Genomic DNA, 12,504 nt, shown 5'->3' on the forward strand with positions numbered 1-12,504 from the left:
CTTCATGAAACTTGGTCAGAAGATTCATCCCGATAATATCTTGGACGAGTTCAAAATGATGCCGGTTGGTTGAAAAACATGGCTGCCAGGGGGGGGGGGGGCATTTTTCCTTATATGGTTATAGGAAAACCTTGTTAACACTCTAGAGGCCACATTTATTTTCCAATGTTCATGAAACTTGCTCAGAAGATTTGTCCCAATAATATCTTATTATCTCAGGTGAGCGACTTTGGGCCTTTCAGGCCCTCTTGTTTCAGTATTGTGACACTTTCCTCAGTGTTAACACAACTTTGCCCTTTGTTGCCATTGCAGACAATGCCTGAGTGGGAGGAATATTGGAGTCACACTGTTGCTCTCTTGGCTGGTCATAAGGCATAAAACATTAAAAGTTTGGAGCCAATGTCTGCATCATATCTCAAGCCATTCAATTGGAACTGAATATATGTCATACCCATGTAGATATATTGTCCAACACACTTTTCAACCCCTGGAATGATAACACTAGAGCATTTAAGCAAGCAATTATTTACAGGGGCAGAAATTTTCTATGAAGAATTAAAGTACTTTAGTTGGTGCATTATCACATAATATTTGGCCCACATATATAAATCCAAGCGACTTCAAACAAGAAAGATATCGATATTGGATACAGCTCAATATTTGAGAAGTGTTTTGGAAAAACTGCGCTTAATGGATGTGCATATGTCATCCCAGATAAGCCTGTGCAGTCCACACAGGTTAAACAGGGAGACATTTTCTGATTTTATGGATTTTTTGTTAAAAGGAATTCTGTTCTAAAGCAAAATCAAGCTTATACTAATCTGGGGCAACACTTTAGTGCATAAAGCCCTGTTAACCCAGAGCGAGGCTTTTTTAATTGAGTCGCGTTAATGCATGCACATAAAGTGTTGTCCCAGTTTAGCCTGTGCAGTCTGCAAAGGCTAATCGGGACGACACTTTCCGCCTAAATTGGATTTTTGCTAAGAATATACTTCATTTAAACAAAAAATGTCATAAAAGCAGAAAGTGTTGTCCCTGATTAGCCTGTGCAGATTGCACAGGCTAATCTGGGACGACACTTTATGCACATGCATTATGCCCAGTTTTCTCAGAACACGACTCAATTGAATCATGTTTTCTAGTGAGTTGGGTGTATACTGCTCTTATTGACTGTTTTCTGTACCCAGGAAGTGTGCCCTGATGGCAATAGATGATGCGTGTAACTTTCTACTGGGAGGTGGGGAAGTTGCAGTAAGTAGAAACTTTATCATGTTCTTGAGATCAAACGAGACTGGTTCTGGAAAACTGGGCTAAATGCATGTGCTTATAGTGTTGGCTAAGATTAGCCTGTGCAGTCTGGCTTATCAGGGATATCACTTTCCGCTTTTATGGAATTTATATTGTTTAAAGAAAGTCTCTTGTTAGGGCAATTCCAGTTTTTGCAGAAAGTGTTTTCCCTGATTAGCCTGTGTAACTGCAATGGCTAATCTAGGACAACACTTAACGCAAATGCATTAAGCCCAGTTTTCCCAGAATGAGGCTCAAATGGTCACAATCTTGATCCAGCATTTATTAAAGGATTACCTATAGGGCTGATGAGGTAAACATAGACATAAATATTATATCTTTTCAGAGATACATGTAAGCTCTTTATTCATCCTAGGGAGTATTTAGAAGTAAAAAGCCATCCTTCCTCACATGAGGCTGCATTATGTGAGGACCATGTGTTTGACACATTTCTACCAAATAAATTTAGTAGAGACACACACATATTGCAAGGAATTTTGAATAATAGCTGTTATTTCTGGCCATTTATTTCATATAAAAGAGCTTTAACATTCAGTTTTGGTTTTGGGCTGTGGCGGACATCTAGAGTACTCTGAGGAAACCTGGTCACCGCCAACCAAAGAGAATTGAACCTTGGTTGCAAAGTACCAACCACTGTGCTAACCAGACCGCTGCAATAACTGGTCATCTAGTTTGGTTTGGTATTATTGTCAATCAGTGTTTTGGTACTCCCACTGTTCAACACTGTCAAATCATTCAGAAGGGTTATGAAGAAACCAGCGGTCATTGACAGATTAATACAAAAATCAATTGATATTCTGAATTGTCTAATATGTTACACAGATGTGTATTTATTTATATTATTATCCAAAAAAATGAGACCATAACCTACTCACTTTGTCCATGACATTTATTGGATTCCACAAGAGAAGCTGCTGTAAAGAGATTCCATGAATTCTATGTGACTGATGCATATAACCCTGGGTTGGGATACTTGTTGATGATTGAATGGGCAAGAAAAGACAATGTTTTCAGATCATCATTGTATGAATCAGCTCCCTCTTGACTTGCAAACTGCCAAAGGTCAAGGGTTACCCATAACGTCATCCTCTAGCAATGTCAATTGCACGCATTATTTTGATTACTTTAGACAAAATGTTACCAGGGGGTGAATAAGCTATTTTCACTTGGAAATTAGCTGGGTTCGTCCTCTTTCAAACAAACATGGCGTGTTATGGGAATACATGTGTTTAAAGGGTGTTGTCCAGGAGAACAATGTCCACTCATTGACTCGAACAGTTTAAATCAAAGCAACTTGAAACTTTGCAACATGTTTGTTGACATTTTATCTTTGCTAAGATTGATTACCCAGGTGATGGCATGAAGCACTTCTGAATTATGACCCTTAAATTCTATACAATTAGCTAAATTAAGCATTTCTGCACTTTTACTTAATCAGTTTTAATCATATCATCATCAAACTGGGTCACAGTTTTTGTGGGCTTAAACCCTGAGCCAAATACGATGACCAGCGAGATCGCTAATGCCCTTTTTTTATGGACCTTTGATAATTAGATGATTTGAAATTCTATATATATTTGGTTTACTACATAAGTACGAATTAAAGTTGTGTCTTCCTCCAGGTGATTGATGCGACCAACACGACTAGAGAGCGTAGGAAGCTGTTGGAGGAGATTATCTGTCAAAAACACAACTTCCGTTTGTTCTTTGTTGAGTCTGTATGCGACGACATCAACATCATTGAGGCTAATATTCTGGTAAGTAAGAAAAAAAAAAAATTTAGTACACTTCAACTCCAATATATCTGGTATATGGCGACGTCCAATATATCGTGAATCGGCCATGGACCCCATTTTTTCACCCACGTTAATTTTCTATATAATCGGAAATTCATAAGTCCACCTTGGTCCAGATTGTTTGCCTTCTTTATGCATCAAAGTCACGCTTGTGTACTGTGACAAACAAAAACCCAACTTGCTCAACATCAAAGGTAATTTTTCGTGTCACCTTTCACAACCTCCTCTATTGAATTTGCTTTGAAGTGACATTATGCAAGCTTTCAATCACTTTTCTCTTGGTAATTGTTTCAGCCAATCAGCGCTCAGGCTGCTGAATATACGCAGTCCCCTACACGCAGGTGTATACAATAACTGTAAATGTTGAAGAATCATACTGACCTATCTCAACAACCTGTGTGCGTTAGATACAACATAAACAACTTGTTTTTAATTGAGAGGGAAAGCCTGCACAGTTGTTTGCACAACCAATTGTGTTAGGAACTGATTATTCAGAATTCAAATCTTAAAGCCCATGCTTTCCACAAGAAAGAATGGTGTGATATTGTACATGAGGTTTAATTTTTGCATGCTTTTAATAAGTGCACATAATTTACAGGAAATTTGCGAGGAGTGTTTATTTGTGGCTGGATTTTGTTATCTTTTGTGAACCAAAAAAGGTGGCAATGCTTTCCGCATAACAAATTTTATGAAACGGATTTTGAAATACTTATATTGAATAATGTTTTTATGATATACATATGTATAACACATGGATTTAAAACATAATGCAATAAGGTATGTAAAAAGCGTGTTTTGAAATTGCCAAACTATGCTAATCCATGCATATACATTCATGAATGACCTGACAAGTTATATTGCCACCGGATATATATCGCGATCGCGATCTTTGGACCCCGCAAACCGCAATATAATGGCGTTGCAGTGTATTCTCTTATAGTATTCGACTTATTTAGGATCAAGTGTTTCGGAGACCTATTCCCATTCTCACAAAAAAATCAATTAAAGAAACAAAGGGCTATCCCATTTGGCGAAAACTTATTTGACCTATTGTCCTATTATGATGTTTAAGCAATGAATGTTAATTTTAATGTCTTTGGACAAAGATTTTATATTGGACCATTTGGAAATTAGGAAACAATGATAGATCCTGATTGGTCATTTTGAAATTGTCAAATAAAAGTCAGGTACACTTATTTTTCATCATAATTATCATGCCAAGAAAATTGCATCGCTTTGTGGAAGCTAGAGATTTTAAGTTTGATTGGATGGCATGAACAAAGATTTCATGCTTTTTGGCAATGTCTCAATATTGTCAAATAGGAAGAAATGCCAGAACCCCTTGCTGCAAGTTTTAAACTAACTAGAACCATTTCCAACAAAAATTGGATATTTTATAACAAAATTATCTCCTAATCATGTTACATGATCATTGGGAAAAATTGGAAAAAATGTGACTTCTAAGGCCATCTCAAACCTGTTAAATTTGATGTACTTATTCTTGACCCCAGGTGACCAAGTATCAAACTCTTAATGAAATGCTGCATCCCTGTTATTAACCAGGTTTTTTTAAGAAAAAAACTGGTTATTAGATTGGCGAATATCACGGGCGGGCGGAACAAGCTTGTCCGGGCCATAACTCTGTCGTACATTGTCAGACTTTAAAATCATTTGGCACATTTGTTCACCATAATAAGACGGTTTGTCGCGCGAAAGAATTATGTCGATATTGATACACCCCAGGTGTGACAGTAACACTTACCTTTTCTCATGGACTGTGAAGTTGTTCGTACTGGTGACATTATGTGACTATATAAATCAATTGGCATATTTTCTCAAGTGAATGTATATAATCTAAACATCACCAGAACTTTCATCTAGTTGTTAGCCATCCATGTTATAGAATTTCGTTTCTTTGTAGAACATTCCAATATTTTACAATTTCTGCCAGCTTACATGTACCTATTTACCTATTTACTTCATCGGCACCTTGTAATTTTGGTAGCCATTCGTTTTATTGAATTCTGGGAAATTCCCTTTCCTGATAGTCACTTTAACAGTTTGAGAGTTCAACTTTGTTGTCGCAGCAAGATGTATCACATCAAAGTAAATCCATGTTTAATTCTTTGTAATTTTCATTGTTTTTCTAAATAAGGCGCCAATATGTCTTATTGTTATGACGTTTTGTAAACGACGTCATGAAACGTTCCAATTTCTTGGTCATTATTTTTGGTCAGTCACGTGACTGACCAGTTTGGTCACTGGTGTCCAGAATTCGACGGGTCATTAAAGACCAGAATCTTGGTCACTGCCCAGAATCTTGGTCACTGACCAATTTTAGTCATCAGTATTAAACAATAAGTAAAAACAGTTGACAGTTGAGCTTAAGTCAAGATCTAGGATAGACGTAATTTTTGTTAAGAGAGTCATTCATTTTTCGAAGTAAATACCTTTTAGTCGTTATCACATAAGTTTTATAGTAATAATCCAGTGAATTGAAGATTGTTTACATTAAGTAACACTGATTTTGGAAGCATTTTAACATTTTTATTGTATTAATTACACATAAATACTGAAAGAAAGCAGAACTGACTGATTGTGCGTCACACGCCATTAACTTTGTAAATACTACCCTAGTATAATTACCGGGAAGCTGGCGGTTAGGAATCACATTGTGTTGCTGTCTAACGGGTTGTCTATTGCGATTACTTATCTTCGCACAAATAAATTATTGTTTAAACGTTTATTATGGACTTGTGTCATATTTTCAAAACGGATGGAACAAGCGTAACACTATATTAACAGCTATTTGAAAGCTATAAGTAATCAAGTCATTAAAACTGTATACCTCAAAGCAGAGGTACGTAACAATATCTCCAAGTTCAAGGTCACAATTTGAGTTTGAAGGCCAAAAATGGCCATAAATGAGCTTGTCCGGGCCATAACGTTGTTGTTCATTGTCAGATTTTAAAATCATTTGGCACATTTGCTCACCATCATTAGACGGTGTGTCGTGTGAAAGAATTATGTCGATATCGTCAAGGTCACAATTTGAGTTTGAAGGTCAAAAATGGCCATAAATGAGCTTGTCCGGGCCATTACTTTGTGATTCATTGTGAGATTTTAAAATCATTCAACACATTTGTTCACCATCATTAGGTTGTATGTTGCACGAAAGAATCACGTCGATATCTCCAAGGTCAAGGTCACAATTTAAGTTTGAACGTCAAAAATGGCCATAAATGAGCTTGTCTGGGCCATTACTATGTCATTCATTGTGACATTTTAAATTCATTTGGCACATTTGTTCACCATTATTGGACGGTGTGTCGCACGAAAGAATTACGTCAATATCTCCAAGGTCAACAACTAAAAACAACTTGATTTTGAAACAACTATGTAACTATGAAAGGATGATAACTCAAGAACGCTTAGGCCTAGGATCATGAAACTTCATAGGTACATTGATCATGACTGGCAGATGACCCCTATTGATTTTCAGGTCACTAGGTCAAAGGTCGAGGTCACAGTGACTTGAAATAGTAAAATGGTTTCGGGATGATAACTCAAGAACGCTTAGGCCTAGGATCATGAAACTTCATAGGTACATTGATCATGACTCGCAGATGACCCCTATTGATTTTCAGGTCACTAGGTCAAAGGTCAAGCTCACAGTGACTTCAAATAGTAAAATGGTGTCCGGATGATAACTCAAGAATGATTACGCCTAGGATCATGAAACTTTATAGGTACAATGATTATGACTGGCAGATGACCCCTATTGATTTTCAGGTCACTAGGTCAAATGTCAAGGTCACAGTGACTCGAAACAGTAAAATGGATTCCGGATGATAACTCAAGAATGCTTACACCTAGGATCATGAAATTCCATAGGAACTTTGATCATGACTGGCAGATGACCCCTATCTATTTTCAGGTCACTAGGTCAAAGGTCAAGGTCACAGTGACTCGAAACAGTAAAATGGTTTCCGGATGATAACCCAAAAATGCTTAGGCCTAGGATTATGAAACTTCATAGGTACATTGATCATGACTTGCAGATGACCCGTATCAATTTTCAGGTCTCTAGGTCAAAGGTCAAGGTCACAGTGACAAAAAACGTATTCACACAATGGATTCCCCTACAACTGACAGCCCATATGGGGGGGCATGCATGTTTTACAAACAGCCCTTGTTGTCTAATTGAAATCAAGGTCAATTTTACACAAGGGGGTTAACAATACACATTTTGAATTGTCTCCCTTTATCAGCTGAAAACATATTTTTGTGACAATTTTGTCCCTTGTTTTCAATCTTGCCAACACAGTAGTAGAATTGTATGCATTTCAGGGCTTTTTTGGCCCGATTTTATAGTCGAAATTCGGCTATATTCCCATCGCAAAAAGTATACTGTTTTCCCAAAATTTGCTTAAAAAATCCTAATAAGAAAAAAATGCTAATGACATCAGCTGTTTCACTTTAAAAAAAAGCGTAATCCGATCCGGTCTTGTACGGGTTTTAGACTATACCTCGATTTGGATAACGTCGACATTATTTGTGTGAACGATATTCTCTGTGTTGTTCAGGCGCTTATTAGCTCGACTATTATATATGAAATATATATAGTGGAGCTATTCTACTCACCCCGGCGTCGGCGTGCCCGTGAGCGTTCCCGTGAGCGTTGGAATGTTAAAGTTTGCGTACCACCTCAAATATTTTCAATGTCCCTTGACATATTGCTTTCATATTTTGAATACTTCTTTACCAACATGACCCCAATCCATAAACAAGAGCAGACAACTGTAACAAGCATTTTGTAAGAATTATGGCTCTTTTTATGCCCCCCCCCCCCCTGATCGAAAGATCGGGGGTATATTGTTTTTGGCCTGTCTGTCATTGTGTCATTGTATGTGTGTGTCACAAAACTTTAACCTTGGTTAAACTTTTATAACTTTTGCAATATTGAAGATAGCAACTTGATATTTGGCATGCATGTGTATCTCATGGAGCTGCACATTTTGTAGGGCTGCAACAAATCCAAAAAATTTGTTCGGATCCGAAATCGAAGCCAACTAAGGTTTCTTCTGACTTATTTTGGATCCGGATCCCTCAGGTAAGAGAAAATTAGAAATTCTGTCTTAATTAAAGAAATCAATATTTTAGAACTTAAGAAGTATAATTTGACTAAAAAACATTAAACATTTATTAACAAAAAACATAGCAAACTTGTTTAACATTGTAGCAATGTCAGAATAAAACGAAACCTCAACACTTATTCACTTAAAAGTTTGCCCGTTAACATACACTTTTCACTGTTCTTGCAGTTTGATGTTTGTTTTAACAAAAATTAACATATCAACATTGTCCGGCTCCAGACAAGCCCTATAAGCACTGATGGGGTCTCCTGTTGTGGAGAAGATTCTCTCACTGGGAATTGAGGTTCCTTGCATCACAAGATAACATTTAAACTTAGTATATGACGAAAGATGCTTTCAAGACCATACATGATGCAGGAACACAATTTGACAGGTCGCGAAATTATGCAATATTTACCTGAATAACATTGCAGCCAGACTGGATCCACTACCGTTGTTTTTAATACAACTCAGAAAGACAATAAGGATTGAGAACTTACTTATTGCCTTTAGGAATTGCATTTGTAATGTGTAAATCCTCCGTGATTTTGAATTAGTTTTGCTCTCGGCGCTCATTACGGAATGTCCAAACGCATGCGCAATTAATTTCCTTCTATATTATATATAAAATAGGTCGATATCAATTTTTACCATGACCAAGCATTTCAGTACTATATCATCATACATCATTGGAAAGATAAATGCATAATCTTTTGAAAAAAATGCATGTCATCAAATCTATGTGTTGTAACTAAAAATATTTACCTTAGAATAGGCAAACCAGTTTTGACAGATGTGGAGGGGACCATTTTGGGCTCAAATAGTATGACCTACTTTCAAAGCCGAGAACCATCAACAGAAAAAGTTGAGAACACAAATGGATTTTTATCTTATTGCTTACAAATATACCTTCAAATTGATACGAAAACATTCCATATGCAATGTATTTTACAAATCCTATGCAGCATGCACTGAACAATATGTGCTAAGTATCAAACTGACTGCATGTAACCCTGCAAACAGAGAGCTCCGGTTTGGGGTTAATTGTGACCTCTTAGACAATAAAAGCCAAAGGATCTTGAATGATCTGCTATTTGACTGTCACACGTCAATAAATATCAACTATTATACATATCTTTTACCTTTAAACAGAACCAGTCTGTATAAAAATGATGCTTGTGAAAACAGCGCTAGGTTACATACAACTATGAAAATAAATATTCGGAACCGAAATGTCCAAGGGTGGATCCGTACCCGCGAATCTGAAGTTGGATCCTATATAATCAGATATTTCGGATACCCGTTGCAGCCCTAACATTTTGAGTGGTGAAAGGTCAAGGTCATCCTTCAAGGTCAATGGTCAAATATCATTGTATTTTTCGTTGCTAAAACCTTCGTTAAAGTTTGGTCATAACTTTTTTTATATTGAAGAAGATAGCAACTTGATATTTGGCATGCATGTGTATCTCATGGAGCTGCACATTTTGAGTAGCTAAAGGTCAAGGTCATCGTTCAAGGTCAAAAGTCAAATTTATGGCTTCAAAGCGGCACAATAGGGGGCATTTTGTTTCTGACAAACACATCTCTTGTTCCACTTAGGATATGCATATTATTGATAAATCAATGTTAATGTTTGCGTACCTGACTTCGAATATTTTTTATGTACCTTGTCATATTGCTTTTATATTTGCATACTTCTTTACCAACATGACCCCAATCTATAAACCAGAGAAGACAACTAGCATTTTGTAAGAATTATGTTCCCTTATTATACTTATGTAACTCTGACTGGCATTTTGACAAAATTATGGCCCCTTTATACTTAGATAATTGAACATTTGGTTGAGTTTTGTGTTTTGGTCCATTTTACTCTTAAAGTATCATAGCTATGGCTTTCAGACTTGGAAAACCTGCTAACTATCGTAAGGGGACTGTACATAGCAAGTTGCATAACTCTGGTTGGCATTTTAACGGAAGTATGGCCCTTTTTTGTCTTAGTAACTTGAATATCTTGTTAAATTTTGTGTTTTGATCCACTTTACTTCTAAAGTATCAAGGCTATTGCTTTCAAACTTCAAATACTTTCTTACTATCATGAGGGTACTGTACCTGGCAAGTTGAATTTGACCTTGAACTTTGAATGACCTTGACTCTCAAAATTAAATTAATAAATTTTGCTTAAATTGCCATTATTTCGTTATTTATGATAAGATTTGATTCATACTTTGACAAAACAACACTTACCTGACATACCACAATGGACTCCACCCAAACCCTCCCCCACGCCCCACCCCAGAATCCCCCCCCCCACAAAAAAATCTTTTTTTTCCCTTTTTTTTCTTATTTTTGAAAGATCATCTAATAAATGACCACCCCCCACATTATACCCCCTTCTCCACCCCCACCCCACCCCCACCCAAAAATACTTTTTTTGGTGAAACATGGTAAAAAAAACACAAATTTTTTTTTTTTTTTTTGAAGAACCGTCCAACCATCCCACCCAAGCTATTGCTATCAAACTTGAAATAAAATCTTATAAGTTTGTATTGTCTTTACAAATGTTTAATACATTGTGGAAAATATACCTGAACTCAGAATCGTTTATAAAGTGCAACTTCTTTGAAACATTAGCAACAATATGTTTCAATTATGGTCCGCTTCCAGTAAGAATATGACTATATAACCTTGGCCTTATTGAATATGAACAATTTCCCCATGATGACTTATGTTATACTGTCAAGCACTCGAAAAGTTGAGCGGGCTGTCTTCTGACAGCTCTTGTTATATTTGCGATGAAATTCAAGCGTTTTGTGATTCGGCTGAATAGAAAACAAAGATGTCGTGCAATTCGAAATACTTACTGAAAAAGATTCCTAAGCAAAAACCTAGGGGCAAAACGAAAACTGTTGATTTCTTTAAGCAAGCGTCATTAAATAAACAAACATCGTCACAAAGTACCAGTCTACCCATTGAAACTCCTTCCATTGTTAATGATAGTAATTTAATAACAAGTGACTCTTTTGCATCGTCGTCGTTGATTTCCGAAAGCAAAGTGCTGACTGATATTCAACATGTTGAAAGCAGTAGTTTTGATATGACTGAAGACTTTGTGTGATCTTATTATGTGGAAAACTGTTGATCATGATGGTGTTTGTGGTGTTAGTGATTAAAGATGCTGAACTCATTCATGTAGTTTTGAATTTATTTTTACAATTTCTTAAAAATGCCGATAAAATTCCCAATTTCAAAGCCATGGGTTATCTTCCCGAAAAGCTGAAAAAAAGCCCTGCATTTGGGTCTACTGGCTGAAAGTTTCTCTAAATTTTATTGGCTGTAAATCCCACACACATTTGCTTCAGTGTTATTGTTCACTGTTTTGGGGATGGGGCTGCAGCCCTTTGGATTTGGAAAAAGTAATTTGGGAAAAATAACAACTTTTTTACATTTTGAATGGGGACAAATAAGGGCCTCAAATTTGACCGCCTAAAAAACATTGCCCGCTTACAGGAAGTGAAGGTGTGCAGCCCGGACTATCTGGGCATGGACAAGAACGAGGCCGTGGAAGACTTCCTGAAAAGGATCGATCACTACCGGGTCCATTATGAGGCCATGGACTGCGGTCACGATAAGGACCTCTCCTTTATACAGATCTTCAACCAGGGCGAGAGGTTCCTGGTGAACAAACTTGCTGGTGAGTAGTTCTTTATACAGATCTTCAACCAGGGTGAGAAGTTCCTGGTGAACTATATTATTGGTGAACAAACTAACTTATTGGTGAACAAACTTGCTGGTGAGTAGTTCTTTATACAGATCTTCTACCAGGGCGAGAGGTTTCTTGAACAAACTGGCTGGTGAGTAGCACAGTGCTTGTTGGCAGGCTGTTCTGGTTTTATGCCGGTTGCATATAGCCATTTTATTTTTTCTTGAGAGTGGGAAAGGGTTAATTTGGAAGATAAGCTCAATTGCTAGAGCTATGGAATGCACGTCAAAGGATTATCTCCCTTTCTCTAATTCAATCCGTTCAGTTGTCTGAAGCCTTAGTGTTTGTACTTGAAAATTTTCAACTAGATTATCAAGGGTAAGTGTGCGTAGGTTTCCTGACCACAGTTATATGATTGAAAACCTCTTGAACACAGAGAGTTATATGATTGAAAACCTGTTGAACACAGAGTCCTGACCACAGTTATATGATTGAAAACCTGTTGAACACAGAGAGTTATATGATTGAAAACCTGTTGAACACAGAGAAAAATTATAAATAAATG

The 12,504-nt window shown here is 36.9% G+C and overlaps 1 protein-coding gene across 11 annotated transcripts in view; it reads left to right on the forward strand.

The window, feature by feature from the left end:
• LOC127877004 (6-phosphofructo-2-kinase/fructose-2,6-bisphosphatase-like) overlaps positions 1-12,504 on the forward strand; it is a 370,857-nt gene that overhangs the window by 34,810 nt on the left and 323,543 nt on the right. For all 11 annotated transcript variants that reach the window (XR_008048207.1, XR_008048218.1, XR_008048196.1 and 8 more), the window contains exons 4-6: positions 1,188-1,251; positions 2,931-3,065; positions 11,747-11,930. Coding sequence is in view for 7 of the 11 variants with exons in the window: in XM_052422605.1 (XP_052278565.1) it covers positions 1,188-1,251; positions 2,931-3,065; positions 11,747-11,930 (383 nt within the window). In the remaining 4 variants the exon portion in view is untranslated. The remainder of the gene's footprint in view (positions 1-1,187; positions 1,252-2,930; positions 3,066-11,746; positions 11,931-12,504) is intronic.

This window comes from Dreissena polymorpha, chromosome 1 (genome assembly GCF_020536995.1).
Source record: "Dreissena polymorpha isolate Duluth1 chromosome 1, UMN_Dpol_1.0, whole genome shotgun sequence".
In the NCBI taxonomy this organism is placed as follows: domain Eukaryota; kingdom Metazoa; phylum Mollusca; class Bivalvia; order Myida; family Dreissenidae; genus Dreissena; species Dreissena polymorpha.